At 36.6% G+C, this 26,658-nt stretch overlaps 1 protein-coding gene across 1 annotated transcript in view; it reads left to right on the top strand.

Moving 5' to 3' along the window:
• PIK3C3 (phosphatidylinositol 3-kinase catalytic subunit type 3) overlaps nucleotides 1–26,658 on the top strand; it is a 69,082-nt gene that overhangs the window by 28,265 nt on the left and 14,159 nt on the right. The window contains exons 10-21 of the mRNA XM_084888390.1: nucleotides 2,961–3,146; nucleotides 4,986–5,140; nucleotides 6,872–6,962; nucleotides 8,230–8,297; nucleotides 12,287–12,392; nucleotides 13,996–14,112; nucleotides 17,490–17,621; nucleotides 18,843–18,971; nucleotides 19,624–19,693; nucleotides 21,768–21,832; nucleotides 23,864–23,948; nucleotides 25,155–25,229. Coding sequence (XP_084744516.1) covers nucleotides 2,961–3,146; nucleotides 4,986–5,140; nucleotides 6,872–6,962; nucleotides 8,230–8,297; nucleotides 12,287–12,392; nucleotides 13,996–14,112; nucleotides 17,490–17,621; nucleotides 18,843–18,971; nucleotides 19,624–19,693; nucleotides 21,768–21,832; nucleotides 23,864–23,948; nucleotides 25,155–25,229 — 1,279 coding nt within the window. The remainder of the gene's footprint in view (nucleotides 1–2,960; nucleotides 3,147–4,985; nucleotides 5,141–6,871; nucleotides 6,963–8,229; nucleotides 8,298–12,286; nucleotides 12,393–13,995; nucleotides 14,113–17,489; nucleotides 17,622–18,842; nucleotides 18,972–19,623; nucleotides 19,694–21,767; nucleotides 21,833–23,863; nucleotides 23,949–25,154; nucleotides 25,230–26,658) is intronic.

Genomic DNA, 26,658 nt, shown 5'->3' with positions numbered 1-26,658 from the left:
ATTTTTTAATGTTTTGAATTGAATTTATTAGAAAAACAACTGTGATACCACAATATAACAAGGAATATACATTTGGTCTTTGGTTCCTGGCATAGTTTCTAAAACCCAGGAATTCCTGAGTGGTAGTGATGGGAGGAAACATGTTTATACCTGAGTTTATGTTAATGAGATGGCTCCTGGAGGCTGCTGTTGGTTGCCAGAGTAACCAACCTTGTGATTAGAGGGCTGGAACTTTTAGCCCTTCCCCCTGATCTCTGGGAGAGGGCCTGGGGATTGAGAGGGGCCAGTGATTTATAAATCATGTCTATGCAGTGGAACCTTCATAAGTGATGGAATTCATAGAGCTTCTGGGTTAGTGAACAGGAGAGTGGCACCCCAGACTGTAAGGGGAAAGAAACTCTTGAGCTTGGGACTCCTCCAGACCTTGCCCAATGTACCTCTTCATCTGGTTATTCATTTGTGTCCTATATAATATACCAGCAGTAGCAAGTAAAGTATTTCTCTGCTTTCTGTGAGCCAGTATAGCAAATATCGAACTGGAGGAACGTATTCAGAAATCTCGGCACCCTGGGATCTAAAGTTGGCATCTGAAATGGGAATTAATCATGTGAGACTGGCCCCAGGTGTTAATGTCACAATTGAATTAAGTTGTAGAATGCCCAGTTGATGTCTTCAGAAAATTAGGGAGTTGAATGGTATAAAAAACTCACATGCTTGGTATCAGGATTGTCTTGATCCTGATACCAAGGACCAAGAGGAATAGTTTTTCCTTTAGCAACAAAGTAGAAATTTCTAATAACTGAGTTGGTAGGAGTTAAAATTAGAAATATATATGGTAAGTATTGTATTTTTCAGCTATAAAATGATTGTGCTTATAATTTTAAGAATAGGCTGTACAAGTGAGGTAATTCTAAGATCAAAGAGAGTTTGACAAAAATATGTATTGTTATTAATATAAAACAGTAATAAGTGTGATAATGTTAACATTTGATGTTTGACTCTACATCAGAAATGGATTAAAATATTGGATAATAAAATAATAACATTTATCAAGTATTTATTATGTATTAGCTATTGTCCTAAACATTTTTATTCAATAACTTATTTAATTTTAACTACAACCTAATGAAATAGGTCACTTAGAAGTTAAATAATGTGCTCCAAATGACTCAGCTAATAATTGATGGAGCCAAGAGTTGGAATTTGACCCAAAAAAATACACTGGTTCTCAAGCTTATGTATACACTCCAGGGATCACATTAAGTTTGAATCCTGTACCTTTACAGAGATCAATAAAGCATCTTTAAGATGAAGTATTATCATTATTATTGCTGTCTTCAGAGTCTTATGCTTTCTGTCTTTATCATTTCTCTTCTTGTTTCTTTCATCCTACTACCTCCTTGTCTATATTTGTAACATTTAACATTATAAAGTTGAGAAAATCTTTGTACAGTATCTTATATATATTTGCAGTAGTGTATGCTATAAATCTTACTAATAAGTTTACAAATCTGAAAATGTGGGAGTTAGACTGTTCCAGTTATTGAGTTGAGTATATAGGTATGCTGCAAGATTTGCTTATAATAAGCACATAGCCGCATGTTTCTATTAAGGTTGCTGATGTAAGATGAAATGGAAAACCTTTTGCTGTAGTTATTTAAGAAGTATTGCTTTGTTTCCACATTCAAGCTAGACATACATTTTAGAAGTGAAAAATAATTGCATGGATGGTTCCTAGGGCAGAGTGTGTTCTTGTTGGAAGAGGAAACACTGTACTAAACTGTGTGCAGGAGAAATAGATAGCTATCCTTGGGGAATGCAGACTCCAGTTGTAGAAATAAGAAAGCCCTCAAAAGTATTTGGCAGTTAGAAGAGCATCATTTAAATGAAGGTAGTAGGATTGAGGCAGCTACTGAAGGAAGAGCTGAAAGTTGCCAAAAAGTTCCTGGAAAGTTGAATTTTTGACAGGTAAGCTGCATCTATTATGTATGCAACCATGAGTGACATGTTCCAAGGTAATTTACTTACCTGACAGTCTGGTGAAAACTTCAGTATGCTACCGATCTAAAGTAGTGAGGTTTCAGAAAGCTACTAAAAACATCTGAATCTTGCTACTGCTTCTGTGTTTATCTATTTTTACACTTGTTTCTGTGGAGTGTTTATTTGTCTGTGTCTGTGAAGAGATATATAACATAATCATTTGAGTCCTTATGTATGTGAGTATCTAAGAAACCCAATGACTCTAGAGAAATGTTCAAGGTGATTTAGTGAGGAGTCTGCCTAGTGGTGAGGAGTCTGCCCTGCTTTGGCTTCAGAATTTCTCATTCATTGGCTATTTTATGTCACATGTAAATGTGGTAAAACGGTCAGGTCATATCAGAAGCATTGGGGAGTTCACGAGACATGCCTCAACTTTGTCTTGAGGCCTCTAGTGTTTTAAAATACCAAAGCAAGCCCTGCTGCTCAATGCTTGAACATTGACCCAGGAACCAAAAGGTCTCCAATCCGATTCTTGGTCAGGGCATATACGCGTTGTGGGTTCAATCACCAGTGGGGAGCTGTGCATGAGGCAGCCAATTAATGACGTCTCTCATAAACTTTTCTATCATTCTCCTTTCCTCTTTTTCTCCCTAAATATCAATAATACACACACACACACACACACACATAATTAAAAATAAATAAAATAGCAAAACATAGTGAAGAAAAGTAAAAGAAAACTGGAAAAATTCATAGTGCCCTGAAAGTAGTTTGACCTGTGAAGTTAGAGGGAACATGCTTTTGTGTTTTCCTGCCCTGCATTGTGTTTCTATGACTGTGCAGTGTTCACAGAAGGAGTCTGTCACTGACTCTGCCACTCTTCCGTCAGGACCAAGGGGAACCTGCTTCATGACCCTTGACCTTCCCTGCCCCAGGTCATAGGCTGCTGTTTCTAATTTAAACATCTTTCCTGGTTTTAGGCTTTGACAAAATTCTTGAAATGTGTTAATTGGGATCTACCTCAAGAGGCCAAACAGGCGTTGGAGCTGCTGGGGAAATGGAAGCCTATGGATGTGGAGGATTCCCTGGAGCTACTGTCCTCCCATTACACCAACCCCACAGTGCGGCGCTACGCTGTGGCCCGGCTGCGCCAGGCAGATGATGAGGTACGTCAGTATTCATTATTCCTCTTTGGGCACATGTTAAACTAGAGCCTGATCCGAGGCTCTGAGTGTGTGTGTGTGTGTGTGTGTGTGTGTGTGTGTGTGTTAGAGAAAGGAGGGGCAGGGAGATTTTTTCAGGGGAGAAGAGGATATACTGGGTATGTTTTCAGAAGTAAAATTAAAATATTCCTCCAGGGACTCCTCTGTGAAATGAAAATTTACTTCCTGATCTGTTTCATGATAGGACAATCTCTCCCAGGACACTCACCTGGCAGCAGAGCTTGCGTCTCTCTGTCTGGAAAGAGGAATTCTAATGAAAAATGGTTTAATGCAGCACCAGCTAGGGAATAATTCAGATCCTCTCTATTAGTCAGTATACAACAAGCCCCATTTAATTGTAGTCTTGCAAAGCCCTTGGGGCCTCTAAAACAGAGGTGCATGGTCATCTTATTCTCCTTCAAACTCCTTTAAACTTTCCATTGCTGACAGTTGTGTGTGTGTATAGACTTTCTGAAGGTGGTTTTGAATCCTCTGGAAAGCAAAGCCTGCAAACTTGATGCTGGCTGTTTTCATATCTCAGACCCCAAGGGATGGAGGAACAGTCTGTGTTGACACAAAGTATCGCTGCATCTTGAATTTTAATAATTCCTAATAAGGTAGACTAATCCAGCAATATTTTTTACTTATGAATTTTTATTGGGTGAATGTGCTCTCAAACATAATCTAATAGTCTGTGCCAGCCTGCAGTGCTTTTGGGATATGGAATAACTACTCAAACCTCAGTATGTATCTAGGAATGCTTATCCCATATAGAACGTTATCAAAGATCTTTATTAAGTACAATTAAATCATTTTTAATTCATACTGGTATCTGAATTTCAAGAAGCAAAACTCAGCTTTTATTAAGGTCGATATGTATATGTGTATATTTCATTATTGTAAAGTTTAAACACTAAAATAAATTGAATAGTAAGTGTTCGCATTTAAAATACCCATCTTTAACAAATGCCAACTCATTGCCAATCTTATTTCATCTGCAACACCTCTTACTCTCTTCCCCCTGTTCCCTCCCATTCATTACCTTCCCTGAGGAAAATCTCAGATATTGCATAATTTTATCAGAACAGGATGTTCTGATAAACTACCGAAGTTATTATAAAACCTCTTATCCACTCTCTTATTAAAGACTAGTTCTTAGCATTGTGATTTTGCATATTATCTTCTCCTTCCTAATTGTCTTTACTGTATTGCAATAAAAAAAATTACATATTTATTTGAAATATCAAAATACTTATTTTTAAATTCATTAGAAATTTCACGAAAGTCATTAACTCTTTATGTTTGACATGAATCATAGAGTTTAGATAAAGGCCTCTATGCTGTAGTCAACACAATGCCTCAGTGTGAGTTCATAATGTAAATAGAAAAATTGTAAATTATTATTTCTGATTGCCTGGCTTTGGTTCCCTCAACAGAGGCTAAGTGTTTGTGTCTGGAGTTATCAGTGTTCATGTAGATACTGAGCTTTTCCTAGACCATTTATAATTTTTGTTATGAGGTAGAAAATATAAAAACATTATTACATGCATTCTAAACTGCAAACTATGGTTCAGTGATTAACTTTTAGGGTGTTTTTTTTTTTGTTTTTTTTGGTTTTAATTTTAACAATATAGCATAAATACTATGGTGGTTAAGTTAGCTCATGGTTTTCCTTTCTCTGACAAAGGAAACAGCTGATAAGTGCTAGAAAAAGTGAATTGTTAGCATAATATTTAGTAATAAGTTATATCTATAACCATACTGCATTTTTTTTTAATAATATCTCATTTCTTTATTTTCCAGGATTTATTGATGTACCTATTACAGCTGGTCCAAGCTCTCAAATATGAAAATTTTGATGATATAAAGAATGGATTAGAACCTACCAAGAAGGATAGTCAGGGTTCAGTGTCAGAAAGTACATCAACTTCTGGAATAAATTCTGCAGAAATAGATAGGTATGGTTATCCAGGGGGGACTGGTTTTCATATCGGAGAGTTTCTTTCCTTTTCCAACTGTCTTCTTTCCATCTTCCCTACGTGTACAAAATCCTAGTTGGTAATAAGTTTGAAGTCTTACCAATGAATATGGCAAGTGCATTCACAGTTTTTGCATGCAATGGAGTCAAACTACCTAAGTTAAAACCTTGACTCTGTCACTTACTAGTGTGTACATTGTATAAGTTGCATATCCTGTGTGGCCCCTGTTTCTCATCTTAAAAGCAGGGATATAGCAATAGTAACTGATCTTTAAGAGTTGTTGAAACATTGGATGAATTAATACACATAAAACTTTTAGAAAAGTGCCTAATACACAATGCTCAGTAAGTGTTAGATAGTATTTACTGTTCATGCAAATGAGGGCAGGGCATGTTAGTGGACTCAAGTATTTTATTGTAAAATTATATATTTTAGTAGTTATACTAAATAAAGAACATGTTACTTGAATTAAAATCAGCTACAATAGTAACAATAATAACAATTAAGAACTCTCACCTCTGCCGAAACCGGTTTGGCTCAGTGGTAGAGCGTCGGTCTGCGGACTGAAGGGTCCCGGGTTCGATTCCGGTCAAGGGCATGTACATTGGTTGCGGGCACAACCCCAGTGGGGGGTGTACAAGAGGCAGCTGGTCGATGTTTCTCTCTCATCGACGTTTCTAACTCTCTATCCCTCTCTCCTCCTCTCTATAAAAAATCAATAAATATATATATATATTTAAAAAAAAAAAAAAGAAAAGAACTCTCACCTCTGTAGCAGACACTGTGAGGTAGTCTACATAAATTGCCTTGTTAACAGTAATCTACTGAGGCAGATGCACATATCCAGAATTTAGATATCAATGACTTACTAGAAGTTAAGTAAATTGCCCAAAGTGCATAACTTGCAAATGGTAGAGTTGACTCTATGTTCTTTTACTTTGCCATTGTGTTTTCCATAAAATCTTAATATTTGCAATAAATAGGAACCTTCGGGCAAGAACTTTGAGGCCCAATGTTGATAAGCTATTTTGTAAAGACTTGAGAATGAGTTCTAGAAATCAGATTACCTGAATCAGATATTTCAGTTATCACATGGGCTCAAGATTATATTTCTGAAATTTTTTATGATTATGTTAATACTGTTTTATCTTCCGTGTTTCATTTGGAGAACTAAAACACGTTTTAAGAGAACGCACCCCTTACCTTTTCTCCCACTATACATTGGAAGTCTCTGTCTCTAGTCACGCTACCTTCCTCCTTACTTATGCCACCTAGAATGTTTTCTCAGGGTCTGCTTAAGACTTTATGGCAGGATATAAACTGCGACCCGACCCGGTATTTCCCAAATCATGGTCTGCTGGTCACTAATTTGTGTATTTTTAAAAAGATATAAAGTTGTTAGGGTGGCTTTGTGACCAAATATGTTTGAGAAATGCTTGTTTAAAGTAAAATGGGCTTTATTTTTATAACAATAGTGCTTAGCAATATGCAGACCTGCACATCTCCAAGCAGCTATTACTGTATCCATTGACCACAGGGCTTCTTCTGGAGCATACTGTGACTCTGGTGTTGCCCAGAACACACCTTAGAAAGCGACACATTGTCCAGACACCAGCGAGATGAACTGTGTTTAAAAAAAAAAAAAAAAGTGTCTGCTGTTCCAAACAGAATCCGTTACATATCAGTGATATCTCCTATTATTTTTTTCAGCTCCCAAATTATAACCAGTCCTGTTCCTCCAGTGTCTTCCCCTCCCCCTGCATCTAAAACAAAAGATGGTTCAGATGGTGAAAATCTAGAGGTGAGTGCAGAGCTTTTCCAATTTGCTATAGGAGAGATCCTTCAGGTAAACACCTCAGATTGGTTTTCATTTTTAAAATTTTTACTTATTGATTGATTTTAATCCTCACCTGAGGATATGTTTTTCATTGATACTTGAGAGAGAGGGAAGGAGGGAGGGAGGGACAGAGGGAGAAACATCTATCTGAGAGAGAAGTATCAATCAGTTGCCTCATACACATGACCCAACTGGTGATCAAACATACAACCTGGGTATGTGCCCTGACCAGGATACAAACCTGAGACCCTTCAATGCATGGGAAGATGCTCTAACCAGTTATCCACACTGGACAGGGCCTATAACGGTTTTTAAAACATGGATTTTTTTTTTTTTTAAATCAGCATCTGAGTATTTTTTTCCCATTGATTTTTTTTTTGGGGGGGGGGAGGGAGAAAGAGAGAGAGAGAGAAATAGAGAAATAGAGAGAGAGAGAGAGAGAGAGAGAGGGAGGGAGAGAGAGAGGGAGAGAGAGAGGGAGAGAAAGGGAGAGAGAAACATCCTTGTGAGAGACACATCAGTTCATCAGTTGCCTCCGGCTATTGGGTTTCAGGATAGAACTTGCAACCCAGGTAAGTGCCCTTGACTGCAAATTGAACCTGAGACCCTTCAGTCTGCAGGCCAACACTAACCACAGAGAAACACCAGCCAGGGCCTATGGTGGCTTTTAAAACATTGATTTTGATTAATAAACCAAATATTACAACTTTATTAAATAACCTGTTTTATGATGCATGTTTATGGCTTTTCCTCTCAGCAAAAAGCACCATATAATCTTCAATTCGAGGCTTTTTATTGGTGCTTTGGGCATATAAATGGATTCATATGCAATGTAAAAATATACTGGCTTAAGTATTTTATTAAAGAAACTCAATATTTATTGCTAACATATTTATGAACATTACTGTAATTTTTGGTGTTTGTGATTACCCTGCAGAAATGTGTGGCTTTGATACTAAGGCTGATACACTACAAAGCTGTTTTTTAACTCATAGAAAAATTAAATCTTTTTAGATTAGTAGACTGGCTTTTGAGGTAAAACAGGCCTATTTGGCTGGTGCTGCTCTGAAAAGTGCATTTGCAGAAGCACTAGTATATATAGTTAAATTTCTCTCTAAGACTTCTAATTTGAGAATCTTTGACACCCCTTATTTGTTTAGATATTAGAAAGTTAATAGCAGATGGATAATATAATATATATATATAAATACATTTCTTTTAATTCTTTCAGCAAGATCTCTGCACCTTCTTGATATCAAGAGCCTGCAAAAACTCAACACTGGCTAATTATTTATACTGGTATGTGAAAATAATTTTCTGTTTACCTTTTGTAGGACCCACCCCACCCCGATATCATAAACATTAAGTCAGTTTAAAATAACGTGTGAGCAGCCATCAAAAGCCTAAGTACGGTATTTATATCTAGCTGTATTCCTTTACAGCTGTGCTCGGGAATGCTCCTTAGCACCACCATTTCTCTTCCTTTCAGTAACTTTCCAGTATCTAAGATCAGGTTGGGTAAGGTAATGGGTGTATGTTTTTGTCAGTTTGATGTCTGCTTGCCTTTTATGGTATTTAAGTTTAAGTATGATGGTTTATAGTCCCTTAGGAGTGTGTATTTTCACAATATTTACCAACGCATCGAAAGTATACAGAAATGGAAAGTGGAAAGTGGAAATGTGAGGTTACTTATTTTATGGGTGAAGAAACTGAGGCAAAGTCATATAATTGAACTTGATAGAACCTGGAGATTAGATCATTTACCTAGCGCTTTGCCATTTACTGAGTATTTTCAGTGACCTTTTCTCATTTGATCCTATGAAGTTAAATAGGGCAAGTATAAAGACCTCTATTTTATGGTCTCTTGAGTTGAAGGAAAGGAAGAAACTAAGGCACAGGAAGACTAACTCACTTTTTGAGATATAATTACTATGAAGCATGGTTCTCTTTATCTGTCACAGAATCCTGCAGTGTAAAGGACAGAAGCTTAAGCCACAAGGAGGAATATTTTAGTTCAATAAAAAATACCACTAGGATTAAACACTAGGCCAGGGGTCTGCAACCTTTAAGACATAAAGAGCCACTTGGACCCGTTTCCGAAGGAAAAAAAAACCTGGGAGCCGCAAAACCATTGCGACATTTAAAACAAATATAACACTAATATATTGTTTCTTACCTTAATGCTATATACCGGATCGTGCAGTTAGCTGTCAATCTGAAGAAAAAAGGACTTTTTCACTTAACAATGTAAAATATATTTTTGCATGCCGGGACCGGTTTGGCTCAGTGGATAGAGCGTCGGCCTGCGGATTGAAAGGTCCCGGGTTCGATTCCGGTCAAGGGCATGTACCTTGGTTGCGGGCACATCCCCAGTAGGGGGTGTGCAAGAGGTAGCTGATTGATGATTCTCTCTCATCGATGTTTCTAACTCTCTATCCCTCTCTCTTCCTCTCTGTGAAAAATCAATAAAATATATTTTTTTAAAAAATTAAAAAATATATATATATATTTTTGCAAATTAATAGCTAATTAAAATATTTAATTTACCTGGTTAATGGGATTTTTGCTCCTGAACCTCAGTGCACAGTGTCAGCACATCAGGGCTGTAAGACGTTACCTTCCATTTTCACACAGGCTTGCAAGTTGTCGGAGCCACGGTAAAGCTTCAAAAGAGCCGCATGCGGCTCTGGAGCCTCAGGTTGCTGACACCTGCACTAGGCAAAGGAACCTTATCCAGTTTTGCAAAGCAAACAAAGGCAAAAGCCAGCTGGGTAAGCCCTGCCTGAAGCCTCTGGATACTAAGAGAACATTTAAAACTTCTCCACTTGATATATTTTAACTATAGAAATAATCTCTAAGTTCTACCGCTCAATTTACTGTGCTTACTTAAATAGTACAAATTAACAGATCTCCATTCTGAAAGCTCATTTTTTAAGAATAATGAGGCAGCCCTACCCGGTTTGGCTCAGTGGATAGAGCATTGGCCTGCGGACTGAAGGGTCCCAGGTTCAATTCCAGTCAAGGGCACATGCCTGGGTTGTGGGCTTGATCCCCAGTGGGGTCCTGCAGGAGGCAGCCAGTCAATGACTCTCTGTCATCATTGATGTTTCTTTCTCTCTCTCCCTCTTCCTTCCTCTCTGAAATCAATAAAAATATATTAAAACACACACACACACACACACACACACACACACACACAAAAAAAAAAAAAAAAAAAAAAACTAATGAGGCATTTCTGTTCCATGACAGAATTAAACAAAATACTGTCTTGTTTTTGACTAAGTTTAGAAAAACTGTCCAGTAGGTCAGACATATACATTTTAATTGTTCTATTTCCATTAGAACATTTTGAATTTCCTTTTTCATTTGTTCCCTTTCTAGTGATTTAAATGGGATTTCTGCTCTAGCTGAACCCTTAGGGGGCTATTGTTGTGCAGACAATCCTTTTAAAATGAATAGTGTCAACCTTTTAAGCCACAGAGAGAAGTTATAGTCCCCGATCTGTGAAATGTTGGGCATCAGGATCTATAAATTGTTCTGGAGTTTTATTTTTATAGCTATTCCGGTATGATGGAATTGAAAGTAAACTTTGGGTGCTTTGACATGTTTTTCTATAACTTTTAAGACTTTTCAAGGTAATAAAGGTTATTTACCCCACAAAGCAAAATCGCCAGGAAACAGGCAGTCCACTGATGTCACCTTACAATGGGAAACGGGACAGTTTTGTCTGCCTTTCTACTTGAAGATGACAAATTTCAAGGGAATACCTTAGAGTGCTTTGTAAAATCTAGCTTACTGCTCTGGACAGAGGGTTCAGAAATTATTCAAATCTACATTTTCTAGTCATGATCTAAATTCACCCTTCATATTTGGAAATGCTACTGTTATTTTTATTTTATATGGCCTGTTCTGTGCATCCGAACTTTGGCTTAGATGATTTTGAGATGTGTTTGATATTTGATGTTTATATTGAGCACCAATCTATACCCTCAGTCACATGAAATTTCTGTGGCCATCGTGTTTACTTGGTGGTGCAAGAGAGCAAGGAGCCTGCACAAGGTGGTCATCTGTATTGCTCATTTGTGAGTTTGCCACGTAAACACACAGGAAGAAAAGGAAGAAGTTGTTAGGACTTGCAAAGACTTCCTGAAAGAGATAGGGTGTTGCCCTCTGTTAGAAGGATGGGTAGTCTATGGGAAGGTGGGGATGGGAAGGTGTTTGTGGACAGTACTGCAACGTGATTGGAAGCACAACAGGGTGGTCAGGGGATTGACCTGATTGGAGTGTGAATGCATAAAATGGGTATAGTTGCAAGTTTGCAAGTAAAAGCAGACCACATAATGATATCAAAATTAATCCGTAGGTGTGTTAAAAGGATTGTATTTACTTATTTGAGAATTATCAACTTAGAAATAATGGTTAAGTCCATGAGATAAGTAATTTTATTCATTCAACAATAATATATTGAATATTATGTGCCAGGCATGGAAGTGCCAAGGTTAAGCTCTCAGCTTTCATGAAATTTACCTCTACATGGCTGAATATACTCTTTCCCAGAAATAGTGCAAGGAAATATGGTGGCTGTGACTTGAGATTTGTAAAACACTATTCGTTAACAAGGTTGAGAAGTTTCTTGTGGCTTCTCAAGATAAAACAATGTGGGAATAAGCTGAGTAGAGCAGGAAGAATTCTGACTGAGGAGCCCAATGTCCTGATTTTAGCTCTACTGTCAGTTAATTGTACCATATTAGGGCAGACAACCCCTCTAAATTTCGCCATTGATGAAACAAAACAAGTTAGTATAGATGCATAATTTTCATACTGTATATCTTTTATAATCCATTGAAACTTTTTTGATGTATGCATCTGTGTGCATCAATGTGTTTACAAAGTTGTGATGGGAACCACTGTAAATTGCTGCAGCGACTTCAGAAAAAAGTGTGGAGGTTTCTTAGAAATTAAAACTAGAACTCTCATATGACCCAGCTATTCTATACTTCAGAAAGTATTAGGAAAAAAATGCTTGTTTTTATTTTTTTATGCCAAAATTTTTAGAAAATCTAGTATATTGTGCAAATTAGTTACTGTTATTAATTTACCTTTTTTAGATGGTTGAATATGTTGGCCCTTGTATTTCCACTTTTAAAAGAGTGATGATAAAGTACCTCATTACTCCCATTTTATTATTTTTGCAAATGTGAATTAATCTTTTAATGGAAAGGCATACATGTTTACAAAATGAACCTGAGATTCATTTCACATCATCTGAATGACAACATATTTTTAAGGTATGTGATAGTGGAATGTGAAGATCAAGATACTCAGCAGAGAGACCCAAAGACCCATGAGATGTACTTGAATGTGATGAGACGATTCAGCCAAGCATTGTTGAAGGTAACCATTTAACATCGGGGGACAAACCTGAACCAGATCTGGCCTGTTGCCTCTTTTGATATGTCCCTTGAGCTGGGAATGGTTTTTATATTTTCAAATGGTTCAAAAAGAGTCAAAAGAAGAATATTATTTGTTGTGAAATTCAAATTCAGTGTTCTTATGTGAAATGTTATTGGAATCTAGTCATGCTTTTTGTTTTCATATTGTTTACGGCCAGTTTTGCACTACCATAGTATTATAGTTGAATAGTTGGAATGGAAAGTGTATGCCCAGTGGGCCTAAAGAATTTATTCCTTGGCCCTTTACAAAAATTTTGTTGATCCCTGATTCAATGAATCAACCTATACATGGAACCCAAAATCCCAACACTTTGCTTTTCCATTTCTACCTCTGTTTACCTTTTTTATTTTCAAAACTAGGTATGTTCCAAAAAAGTTTGGCAATGGTCATACTGCAGAAACTTTCTATATAACATAACATATATTTTCCTTCTTAAACATTTTTTAGAGATGGTATGTAAATCCATTTTCCCTTGGTGTTTGTGACTCTTACAGCAATGTCACAGTTCAGCCAGTTACTATACCAAGGTGGGGCAGTCAACCCTTCTAAATTTTGCTATTGATGAAACAAGCAAGTTGGTATAGATGCATGACTTTCATACTGTACATCATATATAATCCATTGAAATAAATTTAAAAGCTCACAGACTAGCATTTGTAATTTAAAGAAAAAATATGGTGCACAGCAATGAACAGAAAAGCACATCAATCTGTGATTTTCAGAAATACTCCTTTATCTTTTTTTATCTTATTAAATATTTAAATCACTTCTTATTTAACTATTTGAGATTAAACTTTTATATTGTTCTTAGAGCTCAGAATGTCTCTACATCAAACTGATTAGCAAATAGCTCATAATTAGCAAATCGGTGCTCTTTTCTAATCTCAATTCTATCACTTATGGCATTTGTCACTCTGAAGAAATCTCAATTTCTCTGAGCTTACATCTTCTCATCTTCAAAATGAGGGTGATAATATTTTCCCAGCTTCCCTTACCAGTGCAATTGGAAAATTCACTGTATTTTATAATATTTTATGAACTGGGGATCACTAAGACTTTACAGCATTTAGTTATTATTACTTTTATTTTACTAAGCCATATAAAATGTTGCTATTTGAGAACTTTACCCTTTTATTTGATAGATTTTTAGTTCTACCAATGTTATTGCTTACCATATCCCCAGCACATTGCTAAAGATATCGTAGGCATCCAGAAATTTATTGAATCAATGAGTGAAATCATTTTATGTGGATGAATTCTATTTTGTTACATGGCTGTATGTGAAAAATAAAAAAAAAGTGCTATTTTTGATAGACTAGTATTTGCTGAAGACTCACTTAATATTTCAACTGTGGAAAAACTGGTGTTGTTTAAGATAGCAGGTTGCTCATCTCTGTATCAAGATAATTAATCTTTTTCAATTACACTGTGCATTGAAGTTTGCAGCTATTAGAAGAATAAATAAAGATCACCCATGCTATTAAAGAAACCCTGATCATTATGCTGCATAGAACTAATTTTCCTACCCGTTGAATACCTTCAGGGTGACAAGTCTGTCAGAGTTATGCGCTCCTTGCTGGCTGCACAGCAGACGTTTGTAGATCGGCTGGTGCATCTAATGAAGGCAGTGCAGCGTGAAAGTGGAAATCGTAAGAAAAAGGTAAACCTGAGGGATTTGCTTTTTATTTATGACTAATAATGTCTTGATATCATAAAATTCTGAGTTTTGGTACTTTCTTTTGAGTTGATATAATTTATGAAAAACTTAATTTTAGTAATAGAAACACTTAAGCATACTGATTATATATGGGATTCTATTTTATGAGTTCCATATATATACCTAGCCCTATAAGTTAGGTACTGTTATTATTTTCCCAATTGTAAGGAAAAGTAGGAATAGAGAGGTTAAGTTAATTTGTCCAATGTCCTCAGCAAGGATTAGCATTGGGATTTGTACCCAGACTTTCTGAGTCCATATTTTACCTATAGTGTTTTATTGCCTCTTATTTTAGAATCTTAGCCTCCTAGAATATAACGCATTTGACATGGAAAGGGCCTCTAGAGATAATTTAGATTAGAGTCCATCTGTGAATGTGAAGGTCCAGAGTGGCTTAGCCAGAATTGCAGAATAGTTGTTCGGAACAGCACTGGCTTTGACTCTGATGCATGGCCTGTGCATTGATCTTTCTCTCAACAGCCAGACTTCTGCTTGGTGAGGACAGCTGAGCATCTGTTCTTCGTGCATCACTTTTTTCTAATCAATAGCCTATATACTATACAGGACTCAGTTGATATCTTCTCTTTACCTCAGCGGTGGGGAACCTTCTTACTGCCAAGGGCCATTTCGATATTTAGAACATCTTTTGTGGGCCATATAAAATCATCAACTTAAAAATTAGCCTGCTATGTTTGGTCATACATTTAATGAACTGACTCCTAATGCTTTGGCAGAGCCAGACCAAATGACTTCTATGGCTTTATGCAGCCTGCAGGCTGGGCATTCCCCACCCCTGCTTTACCTAATCCCATAATAGGCAAATTTCTCAGTGAGCTTCATTAACAACACAATCCATGTTCCTATTGTTCTGGCTTGGAGATGCACATGGAGAGAGAGAAAGGAAAAATTGAGTCAGGAGTTCAGAGACAGGAGATCACGTATGGAGAAAATTGCTAGCAGAGATATGTGCATAGAATAATGTCCACAAGGTTAAGAAAGAGAAAATATAAAGAGGAAACACATTATATACACCATTTTTAAGGACTTTAGCTTAAACATTAAGTGAGAGTAGAAGCTATTGGAGGTTTGAATAGGAGTGTGACATGAGCTGACTTTCTTGTTAGCAGCAGCACTCTAGTTGTTTTTTATAAGAGATTGTAAAAGGCAGAGGTTGAAGAGGCACAGTCAGGAGGCTGCTGCAGGAATCAAAGTGAGAAATGATGGTGGCTTGGACCCCAGAGCTTAGAGCAATGGAGGTAGGAAGAAGTAGCTGGATTTTCTGGCCCTTCTATTATTACCTGCTTCTGGTTATTTTACTGTTTACGAGCACATCAATCAACTAGAAATTGGTTATGATGGGATAACTGGATATTTGGATTAGTTAACATTATTAGTACTAGAAGCCCAGTGCATGGATTCGTGCACTGGTGGGGCGTGGCCTGTGGGGATCATCCTGCTGTGGGAGCACGGCTCATCCTGGTCAGCTGAGTGGCTGTGGACCTGCCCTCTGAGCGGCTGCTGAATGAGGAAATTAGTCTGAGCTGATATTTCAGTTAATGTATTGGGTAAAAGCGTGTTCTGTGTCCTGGAGGAACCTGGCAGAGAGCTTTGCACCCCAAAGTAGGCAGGTCAATGTCCTTGATGCGTAATGCCAGATCAGTGACACCATGGGGGATGTTCAGGGCAGCCATGCTCCAGGATCCTCAGCCATCAAGACAGCCTCCCTGGGGAGTCCACAGTCATGTCCCCTCTTACCATCCGCCTATGCCAGCTCCCTATCCTCTTTCTAGAACACACCTTAGAGGATCTGCATCAGCTGGTGGTGGGGTCAGGCCAGAGTCTGGATTCTCTCACGTATTTTGGTAGGTGCAGAGACTTGGTTTCATCCAGGTCAGCTGAGCAGCACTCCCACTGTAAGAGCACACTGACCACCAAGGGCAGCTCCTGCATTGAGTGTCTACCCCCTGATGATCAGTGCACATCATAGTGACTGGTCAACTGTTCTGGTGGTTCGACCATTCAGTCGCTGGGCTTTTATATATCTATATCTATATCTGTATCTATATCTATATCTATATATCTATATTTAGATATATATGTCTGATGGCACATTAATTCAGTAGACTTACTGATTTTTGTAGGGGATATGTGGAAATTCATACCAGTTTTCAGTTGATATGTGGAAATTCATTCCAGTTTTCAGTTGATTTTAACTTGAACTTGCTGATTCAGAAGGAGAATTGAAATATTACTAAAGGGAAAGAATTTAATTTTATGTTTTGGTGGTCCTTGAAACATTTTTCTGAACTTCTGTCTTACTGATTCAGAGCTCTCTCTTTGAGGCACACATCCTTTCAGTAGCATCACAGTTCAAGTGCTTATGCTGTGGGGAATGACAAGTCAAGTTCCCCCTTAACAAGCTTGCCTGTTCAAAGAGTGCATGACTCTCACAGCATTCAAAGGAAATGGATGTTATTTTGAAATGGAATAGAAGGGCTTGTTCTAAATAGGACAGGTGTTGCTTAGTGACGAAGCTATTTCACTGTGACTTGAAATGTTCAATGCAGTGTGGATGTGAGCTGAAGAAAATAAATGATGATTTCTTAGGAGAAGTTGGATCGGTCAGAGTCAATGAACAGTAAATGGTAGGGTTCAAGTTCCTCTGTGTGGATTGAGTTTACTTTTTAAACCCAAAACCTGCACAGGAGCAGCATCATGAAATTCTTGCTTGATAATTGGTCATCCAAAAGTTAAGCTTCAAATAAAATTAGTTTCTCTTTGTGGCTTCAATATCATTTGAAAACAAAAATGGAATCTTTAAGTCTAGCTTGAGTATATTCCTGATTCTCAGATGAGCAAGAGAAATGTGTTCCCTGATCGTGTGCAAGCCCGGCTCTTCGTACTCCAAGGAGTGCTCATGTTAGAGCATGCTGCCCCTGGCAGCTCTCACTTGACATATATTTTTTTTTAATATATTTTATTGATTTTTACAGAGAGGAAGGGAGAGAGATAGTTAGAAATATCTATGAGAGATAAATATCGATCAGCTGCCTCCTGCACACCCCCTACCTGGGATGTGCCTTCAACCAAGGTACATGCCCTTGACCGGAATCAAACCTGGGACCCGTCAGTCCACAGGCTGACACTCTATCCACTGAACCAAAGCAATTAGAGCTTGACACATACTTTTTGTGGTGTGGTGTTTTGCAGATATTTTAAAGTTAACGGAATCAGTCTTTATGTCTTTACCATGTTTTATAAACTACTTTTTTTTTAAAAAAAGTTGAACCTAATTAATTCTTTGTGCCTCCTTCTTCTAGAATGAGAGACTGCAGGCATTGCTTGGAGATAATGAAAAGATGAACTTGTCAGATGTGGAACCTATCCCATTGCCTTTAGAACCCCAGGTGAAAATCAGAGGAATAATCCCAGAAACGGCTACACTATTCAAGGTAATCGTGATGGGTCTTTAACGTCTGTGCTTGGAACCTAGTTTTTTAAAACTAGAACACTACAGGTAATATCTGTATTTGACTTAGTAATGCTAGGTGGAAAGGTAACCTTTATTTAACAGTGTTTTGACTTCAGATCTTGTATTACCAATAGTCATTTAAGTATGAAATGTGTAAAAAAATTTTTTATATATCTGGGTTGTTTTTTAATCTTTAATTTTTTGAACTACTTTTTTAAGCTACATCTGCTTTTTCCATTTGAGCCTTTATTTAAAAATAAATTTGAAAAACTTAAATTATACATTCAGTTCATAGGTTCACATGGTTAGATATGAGTCCCAGTTAACTTCTTAACATTGCTTAACATTGTTCCTATGGCTTAACTTTTTCCTTCACATTTTTATGTAGTACGGTAATTCTCTTTAGTCCTGAAGGGCATGCTAGGCTTCCTTTTGGCCACCACCACTTGGATAGTTAAAAACAGCCAGCTGCTGTAGCTGTCTTCTCCAGTAGTGCCACAGGACCCATCATGGCCTGTGTAGCATCATTATCTGCTGGGCTTCATAATGACATGGTCATGGGTCCAGGCTCTGCTCATATCCATATGAGCTGGATGACCTTGAACACATTTTTCTTCTCCTGTCTCCTCACTGTGAGAGCTAACACCTCCTCTGCATAGCTGCTAAGGCATTCTGAAACTAGAGAGGGTCAGGAGTCTGGCACCTTGCATGATAAAGAGGAGATGTGCTCATCATGATAACTTGTAGTGTTAGAGACATACTGGAGTAAGTGAGGTAAAACAGTACAGCATTAAAATGCATCAGATATAGTCAAGATCCCTTGCTTCTAATGGCAGGTCTATGACTGGCTTTGCAGCTTTGAGACTTAAATTACTTTTTTATGAAATGAAGGGAGATTTCAAATACCTTTATCTTTTATTCCAGAATAACTTACTATATGTTTTCTCCAGAATCTTTCACTTAATTAGATGAAATCTAATGACTGAGTCCAGAGCTTGGGCTCCTTATGCCCTATAGTCCTAGCTGTTAGCTAGCTCACTGTTTTCTCCAGCGTTCCCTAATGCCTCTTGCTGCCAACCATCTCGTTTCTCAGGTCCTGCTTATCTCTTGGCAACTTACATGTCAGCATTTTCTTCTGTGTGTAGTCAATTTTCATACATTTACTTATATCCAAATTTGAAAGCCATGTTTTTATTTCCAGAGTGCCCTTATGCCTGCACAGTTGTTCTTTAAGACAGAAGATGGAGGCAAATACCCAGTTATATTCAAGCACGGGGATGACTTACGCCAAGATCAACTTATTCTTCAAATCATTTCACTCATGGACAAGGTGAACAGAGCCTTATGTTGGTGGGGAACATTATTTCATTTCAGAAAACCGGTTTAGTACATATTTAGTATATGGACACAGGACATATTTGTAACGTTTCAAGTACAACACAGAAAGCTCAGCAGCCTCCACTTGACCTTGAACAAATTCAGCTGTTTTGTGCACTACAGAATAGCTCTTGTGATGGGGATAAAATGAAATTGCATGTGTTTCTATAAAAAAGTTTTTCCCAACTAAATTGGTTCAACGTTAGATGTAGTAATTTTCTTTCTCTTAGTCAACTAGATCACTTTCAAATCCCATCCCTATCCCAGAATTTTAAAGAAACATATTTGCTTTTATTTCTTTTTTTCTGAGTCTAAAATATTTTATGAGCAGAAAAATAACCTGCATAAATTAGTAGGAGGAAGTCTACTGTTCATTGAAAACTGAAAGTGATTTAGATTAAGATAAAAATTTGGCACACCATGCAGTAAGTGCTTAATAAATTTATTTTAATGATGAAAGTTAAATTAACTAATGAATTTAGTTAAACCTTAGTTTAGATTCATTTCCTGACTCTTATTTATTAAACTGCTGTAATACTTACCTGTAAAACTGTTTCATAACAATCTTTACATTTAGTTCATGTATTTTACCTTTTGACCAACAGCTGCTGCGGAAAGAAAATCTTGATTTGAAGTTAACACCCTATAAAGTATTAGCCACCAGTACAAAACATGGTAAGTTTAGTTTACACTGTGATTGTCTATTTCAATGTCAATGAGTATACTTTTCCTTTTTTAACTGAAAGGTATTAAAAATGCTAGAACTGGAGCTCATTTGCAGCACTGAAGACCAGCTTCCTTTTGGCCAGCCACCACTTGGATAGTTAAAAACAGCCAGCTGCTGGTATCTGTCTTCTCCAGTTGTGCCACGGGACCCATCATGGCCTGTGCAGCATCTTTATCTGCTGGGCTTCGTAATACAATAGTATGGTCATGGATCCAGGCTCTGCCCATATGGCCTGCCTCCCTCTCTCCTTGCCCTTCTTCCTTTCCAATCATTAAACATCATATTTGGAAGAAAAATTAAAACCTTTGTAGTGTATTTCTTTGCATTCAATTGCATTACATGGCAATCTGTGTCCTGAATCATCATTTCAGAGTTACTACGACCAGGGTTGCTTTGTACTGTGCTCTGCTAATAAAAGCCACTGATTACCTAATTTTTCTATATAGATTGATAGCATCCATAGCTTCTTGACATTGAATATCCTCTGGAAGCTGGAGTGAGATTCCCTCGGAATGCCTGTTGTGAATTCCATAGTCTTGTTACTCTTCGGGTTGCACACCTTTAGGTACCTAGAGAAACAAGTTCTCACTCCAGTTTCCTGCCCTTCCCAAGCCACTTCCAAATCTTTTTGATAATTCTTCTCATTTTCCTCTCAGAATGGTCTTATTAAAAATGCAGATATGGTCTTTGACTATCTTGCTTAACATTGATTTATTAGCTTTCATTTGCTCTTGGGATGAAGGCAAAAAGCCGCAGCTTAGTTCCGCAGAGCGACATTCCCCCTGCACCCGCTCCGGAACCCTGTCCTCCGTCACCCACCCCTGCTTCTGGGGTTCTCGCCACAGTGGTCGCCTTCCATTTTCTCCACACACTGTAGTCTGTCTGTCAGCCTTCAGGCTTTCACATAGGCTGTGTTCATTATCTTTAACATTCCTTCCTCCACAGCTTTACCTGTTAACTCGTTATCCTTCAAGATGTGGCTCAAATTGTCAGATGCCTTCTGTTCTCTATTGTAATTTAGGTCTCCTACCCAAGAATGTCAAACTCATGTTATTTAAAAGAGGCATACGGCCCAGTGGATGTGAGTTTGACATGCTTGTACACTATTCTCTTGCATAGTATTCTTTCATCTGTAGTATTTATCCCAACAAAACTTACAAACTTGTAAGTTTGAAGCTTGTCTATGAAGGCATGCTCAAGGCTCTATGTTTTACCTGGCAAAGTTCTTGCTACATAGTAAAGAAACAATAAAAAATCTTAAGTGAATTAATGAAAACTATTTTGTGCTTATGATATAGTAATGAGACATTTCATATTCTAAAATAGTATCCAATCTCTTAATTTGCATGCAAATAGCTGATATGAGGCTTACCAAAACCATATCATGATTGTTTATGATCCTGAAATTCTTTCCTTCATTCAACTTTGATTTTTTTAATATATTTGTTATTTATATTCCTGCTGTTCCCAGATTTTTCTCCTTGTTCTCCTGTATATTATCTCCTCCCTCTTCTTTTTGGTAGTTTAAAAGAAAATTTTTACATTTCTTCTATCATTTCCATTAAAAGGCAGAAAATGGAGTATTAAATAAAAAAGTTAATGACCATAATATAGTTTTAAGGTGAGGTGAATGATATTACACAATTTCAGATTCTTAAAGTGATTTTAAATGTCGAATGGAAAGTTTTTGATCGATATATTTTAAAAAATATAGAATACAGGAAGAAGAAATTTTTATGCCAGACTTAAGAAGTTTGGTCTCTTATATTTTTATGTTCCTTATGTACAATTATAGAAATTGGCCTAGAGAAACATACAGATTAAATTAGCTTAATTTTTTAAAAGTTACCTTATCCTTTGAGATAACCGCCAGAATGGATCTAAATAGTTTTTGCAGGCCTTTTAGAGTTATTCAGATATGTAGTGTATACATTTGCAAATGAAGGTTATTTTTAGCAGAACCTTTGTTTTTATTGCTTAATCAATAACTTAGCTCAGAGCTATGCATTTATTTTTGTGTAGGCTTCATGCAGTTTATCCAATCAGTTCCTGTTGCTGAAGTTCTTGATACAGAAGGAAGCATTCAGGTATGGTGCTTATTTAAATATTTATAGAATTCATGAATATATTCTTGTTATAAAATTTCAAGCTGTATAAAAGTATGTAAGTTAAAAATGAAAGTCTCCTTTTATCACCCTTTTTCCTGCATGTATTTTTCATTTCCTCACAAGTAAACAATACTAACAGTTGGAAATTCTTATATATTAGGACATACTAGTATAGGTGCCCAAATATGAGATATAATTAGGACATAATAGGAGAGCAGTAATTAATTGGTGAATACATTAAAAATGCCTTAATTTTATGGCTACATTTCAAAGTGTGGAAATATTGTAATTTAACCATTGATGAACAGTTTGATTATCTCGAATTTTTGGTTAGTGCTATAGTGATACTCTTGCTCGTGTACGTTTTGCACAATTATTTTCTCAGGCCCCTGTCCTCTTTCAACATTTCTGCCTCCTTTAATCTAGGAAAAGGCAAGTAGATTCTAGGACTAAGCCATGTATGTCTTTGGGAATATTTTACATTTTAAATATATGATTCGTTCTTATTATATCTTAATGGTTTATTTTTGTTAACTTTTAAATATCGTTTTTCTTTTTCCCTATGTAAGAAAAATGAATGATATTCTCACAGAATAATGGATATCCCTGAGATGAAAGATAATGCAATGGGGGCTTGATAGAGTGTGTTTTTTCTTTTGCTACAGTGTGCTTTTGTCTTTTTCAGTTCAGAGTGTCCCTAATTCAGTATGGAGTTTAGATTTTCTGGGAAGCATTACTCTCATTTCTTGGCAGAGCAAGTGGTTACTCTGTTCTTATGTTTGGTGTACATTTATGTGCAGTGGCTAAAAGCTCGGGGTCAGAACATCAAACTGCCTAGGGTTAAAGTTTGGCTCTGCAGCTTTTTTGCTATGAACACTGAGTGACTAAACCCTTTGTGCAGGCCAAGGCTTACTGTCTTTACTAGTAGAAGGCCTGATTGGTTGCTCAGGCAGCCGTTGGCTTGTATCAGGAAATTTGACTTTCAGTGTGTTCCTTCTGTTCCATAACTAATAAGGGTGGTTTGCTGTGCCTATGCTGTATAAATAATATTATTTATAGTAATCAATCTGCTTTCCTTTTAAAATTTTGATAGTTGCTAGGCAGAGGGTGCTTATTGCTATAATAAATCTTATTTGTGTTACAACTATATGTTGAGTCTGTGACTCCATCTAACAAATCAAACTATCAGAGGTCTGGGAACCACCTAACATACCCTTCAAGCCTCAGGTAACAGTTTTCCACCCCAATATTTTTGGTCTGTGGCTGGTTAAATCTATGGATGTGGAACCCCTGGATTCCAAGGGTTTACTGTAATTAAAACAACTCATGTTCATTTTCAGGAGAATGTATGATATTTAAAATAAAAAAAAACCCACAGCCCTCATATTTACTTTTAGAAGAAAGATGAAACAAGTGATATGTTAAAGATAGAGATATAGGAGTAATTTATTGTCTTTCCTTTAAGTATTTATGTATGTTTTTTGTTTGTTTTGTCTTAACAGTTTGTAAGCATAGCAATAGACTTACTCCTGGGGAATATGCTTCCTAAAATCCACATTTTATAATTGCAGACTAAATTTTGGATCAGATACCTATGGTAATTACAGGCAGTCCTCGGGTTACGTTGGACTGGACGTATGTCATTTTTTGGTTACATCGCCATCTCCCATTTATTTATATATAAAAAGAAAAGTTCCATCATTTCGACCTATGTACATATGTGTTTTATGTTTTTTATCATTTATTTACCATAAGTAAAGGTCAGGAATTGTCATCTTTCTTTTAATTTTTTTTTACTATTTCACTTCATTACTGCTGTGTATGTGCTCCATGTGAGTGATATATGTGCTTATGTAGGTGGGTTCTGACTTATGGCGAAAATCGTGTTATGTCACCATAGGAACAGATCTCTCGTGTAACCCAAGGACCTACTGTATTTACAGTTTTGAAATTCCTAATGTGTTTAAGAATTATATTGAATTGGTTAACATGTAAATACTGTCTTTTCAGAACTTTTTTAGAAAACACGCACCAAGTGACAATGGGCCCTATGGGATCAGTGCTGAGGTAATGGACACGTATGTTAAAAGCTGTGGTAAGTTTGACATTGATATGTTAGAATGAAGGGAAGTAGGCTACTCTGTGGTTTCCATATTTATGCACATTTAGAATGTGTTACGGTGTCTCAGTCCCTTTGGGCTATTATAATAGTATTAACCAGTTGTGGAGGCTGGAATTCCAAGCATGGGGACTGGCATGGTCAGCTGAGGGTCTTCTTTGGGTTGAAGACTTCTTGTGTCATGTGGATGGGGCTAGGGAGTCTGTGGTGTCTCTTTTAAAGAATACTAATCCCATTCATGAGGGCTCCACCTCCATTACCAAAGGCCCCACCTTCTAATACCACCACTTTGGCATTATGATTCCAACATGTGGATTTGGGGGAGGCATAAAAATGCTCCATAAGAAGACTAAAATATATAAAACGTTGATAAAAAGTGATTAGTGGTTTTGATTAATAGTAATAATGAAGTATTTAGTAAATCCTATTGTGAATTTCATAAATGTCTTTACTACTTAAATCAGTGGTCAGCAAACTCATAGTCAACAGAGTCAAATATCAGCAGTATGAGTGAAATTTCTTTTGAGAGCCAAATTTTTAAAACTTAAACTTGTTCTAACGCCACTTCAAAATAGATTCACCTAGGCAGTGGTATTTTGTGGAAGAGCCACACTTAAGGGGTCAAAGAGCCACATGTGGCTTGCGAGCCACAGTTTGCTGACCATGGGCTTAAATAAATTCATTTATTTTCTATTGGCTGGCATTTCAGAATTGTTTCTGCAAAGTGTTTTTTTTGTTTGTTTGTTTTTGTTTTTGTTTTTTTAACCCTGCATTTACTTTGTTACCTTGTAGACCGCACAATTTGGGATGATTGACTTCATTATGTGCATTTCTGTAGACACTTTTTTTTCACCATCATCTTTAATGCAGGTCCAATAAAAGAGAAATGGTAGACCTGAAACCTGGTTTCACTTTTGAAACAAGTGTCTTTTATAATTTAACAGTATTCTACACGATGTTTTTTTTCTGTTGCAAATAGTGATTTTTTTTTTGAGTTTCAAATAATAAACTTCATTGAGTCAAAGTTTATAAATTTAATTTGAGAATTTAGGTGAGAAGTCAAAAACAGTAGTAAGCAATTTGAAAGTAAAGTAGCACACATTGCTTTTATATTCAGCGCTCCATATAACCTGGTTTGCATGTGTTACTCACAGTTTGTTTGGTTTTTAACTGTTCCTGCAGCTGGATATTGTGTGATTACATATATACTTGGAGTTGGAGACAGGCACTTGGATAACCTTTTGCTAACAAAAACAGGTAACGTATAATGGCTATTAGCAGATAGACATTTTATGTGCAGTGTTTTGTGTGTTTTGTTTTATTTTTTGCCTTGGAATCTTTTTACCTTAGTAGAAGCAAAATAATATACATAAGTGAAGGTAAATCATTGTCTTAAAAGTTCCTTTAAATCAAGGGTGGGGAACCTTTTTTTCTGCCAAGAGCCATTTGGCTATTTATAACATCATTCACTGGCCATAAAAAATTATCAACTTAAAAATTAGCCTGATAAATATATATATCCGTTCAAACATTTAGTTAACTCATCCCTAATGCCTTGGCAGGGCCAGACCGAATGAGTTCACGGGCTTTATATGGGCCGAGGGCTGAGGGTCCCACCCCTGCCTATAGTAACTTTGAAGGCCATCTAGGGCAAACTCCATCCTTTATAGGAATCACTTTAGAATCTTTAAGAGTTGCTCTCTTTGGGGGTGGGAGTCATTTGGAAAGAGGAGTCTGCCTAATCTACTTTTTTTGGCCCAGGTTATAGTTACTTGTTTTATGGCAATTGAATTACAAATTTCAGAAACAGAGCTTGAACTTTTTGTTACCAGTTTTCCACTAGAGGGTGCTTCAAATTTGCCTTTAAATACAAAACTTTCCTTAAAATGTGCTAAGTGGAAGGCACATTGTCTTTTTTAAAAACAGCATTTTTTTTTTTGAGTGATTTTTTTTTTTCTTAACTGCCTTAAAATTATTTTATCCATATATGTATCGTACAATTGGCATCAGAAATCTTCCTTGCTAGGATAGATAATTTAAACTTTCAGTTTTAACTTGAATGAAATTAGGTTATATAAGGAAAGTCTAGTTCTGTTAAGGCAAGTGGGAGTATAATACATTCTTCAACTTTTAAAAATTATAATGACTTATTTTAAAATATTTGTCGTTAGTTATCTTTTACTAACAATCCATATATTTCAAAGCAGTTTCAAGTTATATTAATTACATAAATGTTGTAAATAGACTTTGTATAGTTTAGACAACCATTGTTTATTCAGAGTGCATTTTAAATGTTGTTTATTGCAGGAAATACATTTCTGTGCCTGTAGTTAAAATGATGCCTTAAATATCCTAAAGCAGCTTCCATTGGATATTTGGGTCCATTATACTTTCAATACAGACTATAGGATATTAACCATTAAGAGCTTTAGATTTTCTTGTGTAACTGTACAGACTCTTGTTGTTAGTGGATCATTTTTTTAAAGAAAAGTAAGATTTCTCCCATTTAAAAAAAACAACACCTTTTGTCTTCTTTTCTCTTTTGTCACTTTGGGCAAGTTTAAGTACAGTAAGTCAGCTTTGATTTGAAATTATTATCAGAGTTCCACTGATGCATCTACATTCAGTTCTTTGATGTGAGAGTTGTAGAGAGAAAGGAGATACCCAGATGTTATTTTAGTGGGGT

Source organism: Pipistrellus hanaki, assembly GCF_964339955.1.
Source record: "Pipistrellus hanaki genome assembly, chromosome: 6".
Taxonomy (NCBI): Eukaryota; Metazoa; Chordata; class Mammalia; order Chiroptera; family Vespertilionidae; genus Pipistrellus; species Pipistrellus hanaki.
The sequence above is the reverse complement of the archived record's forward strand: the minus strand, read 5'-3'. Positions and strand labels throughout refer to the sequence as shown.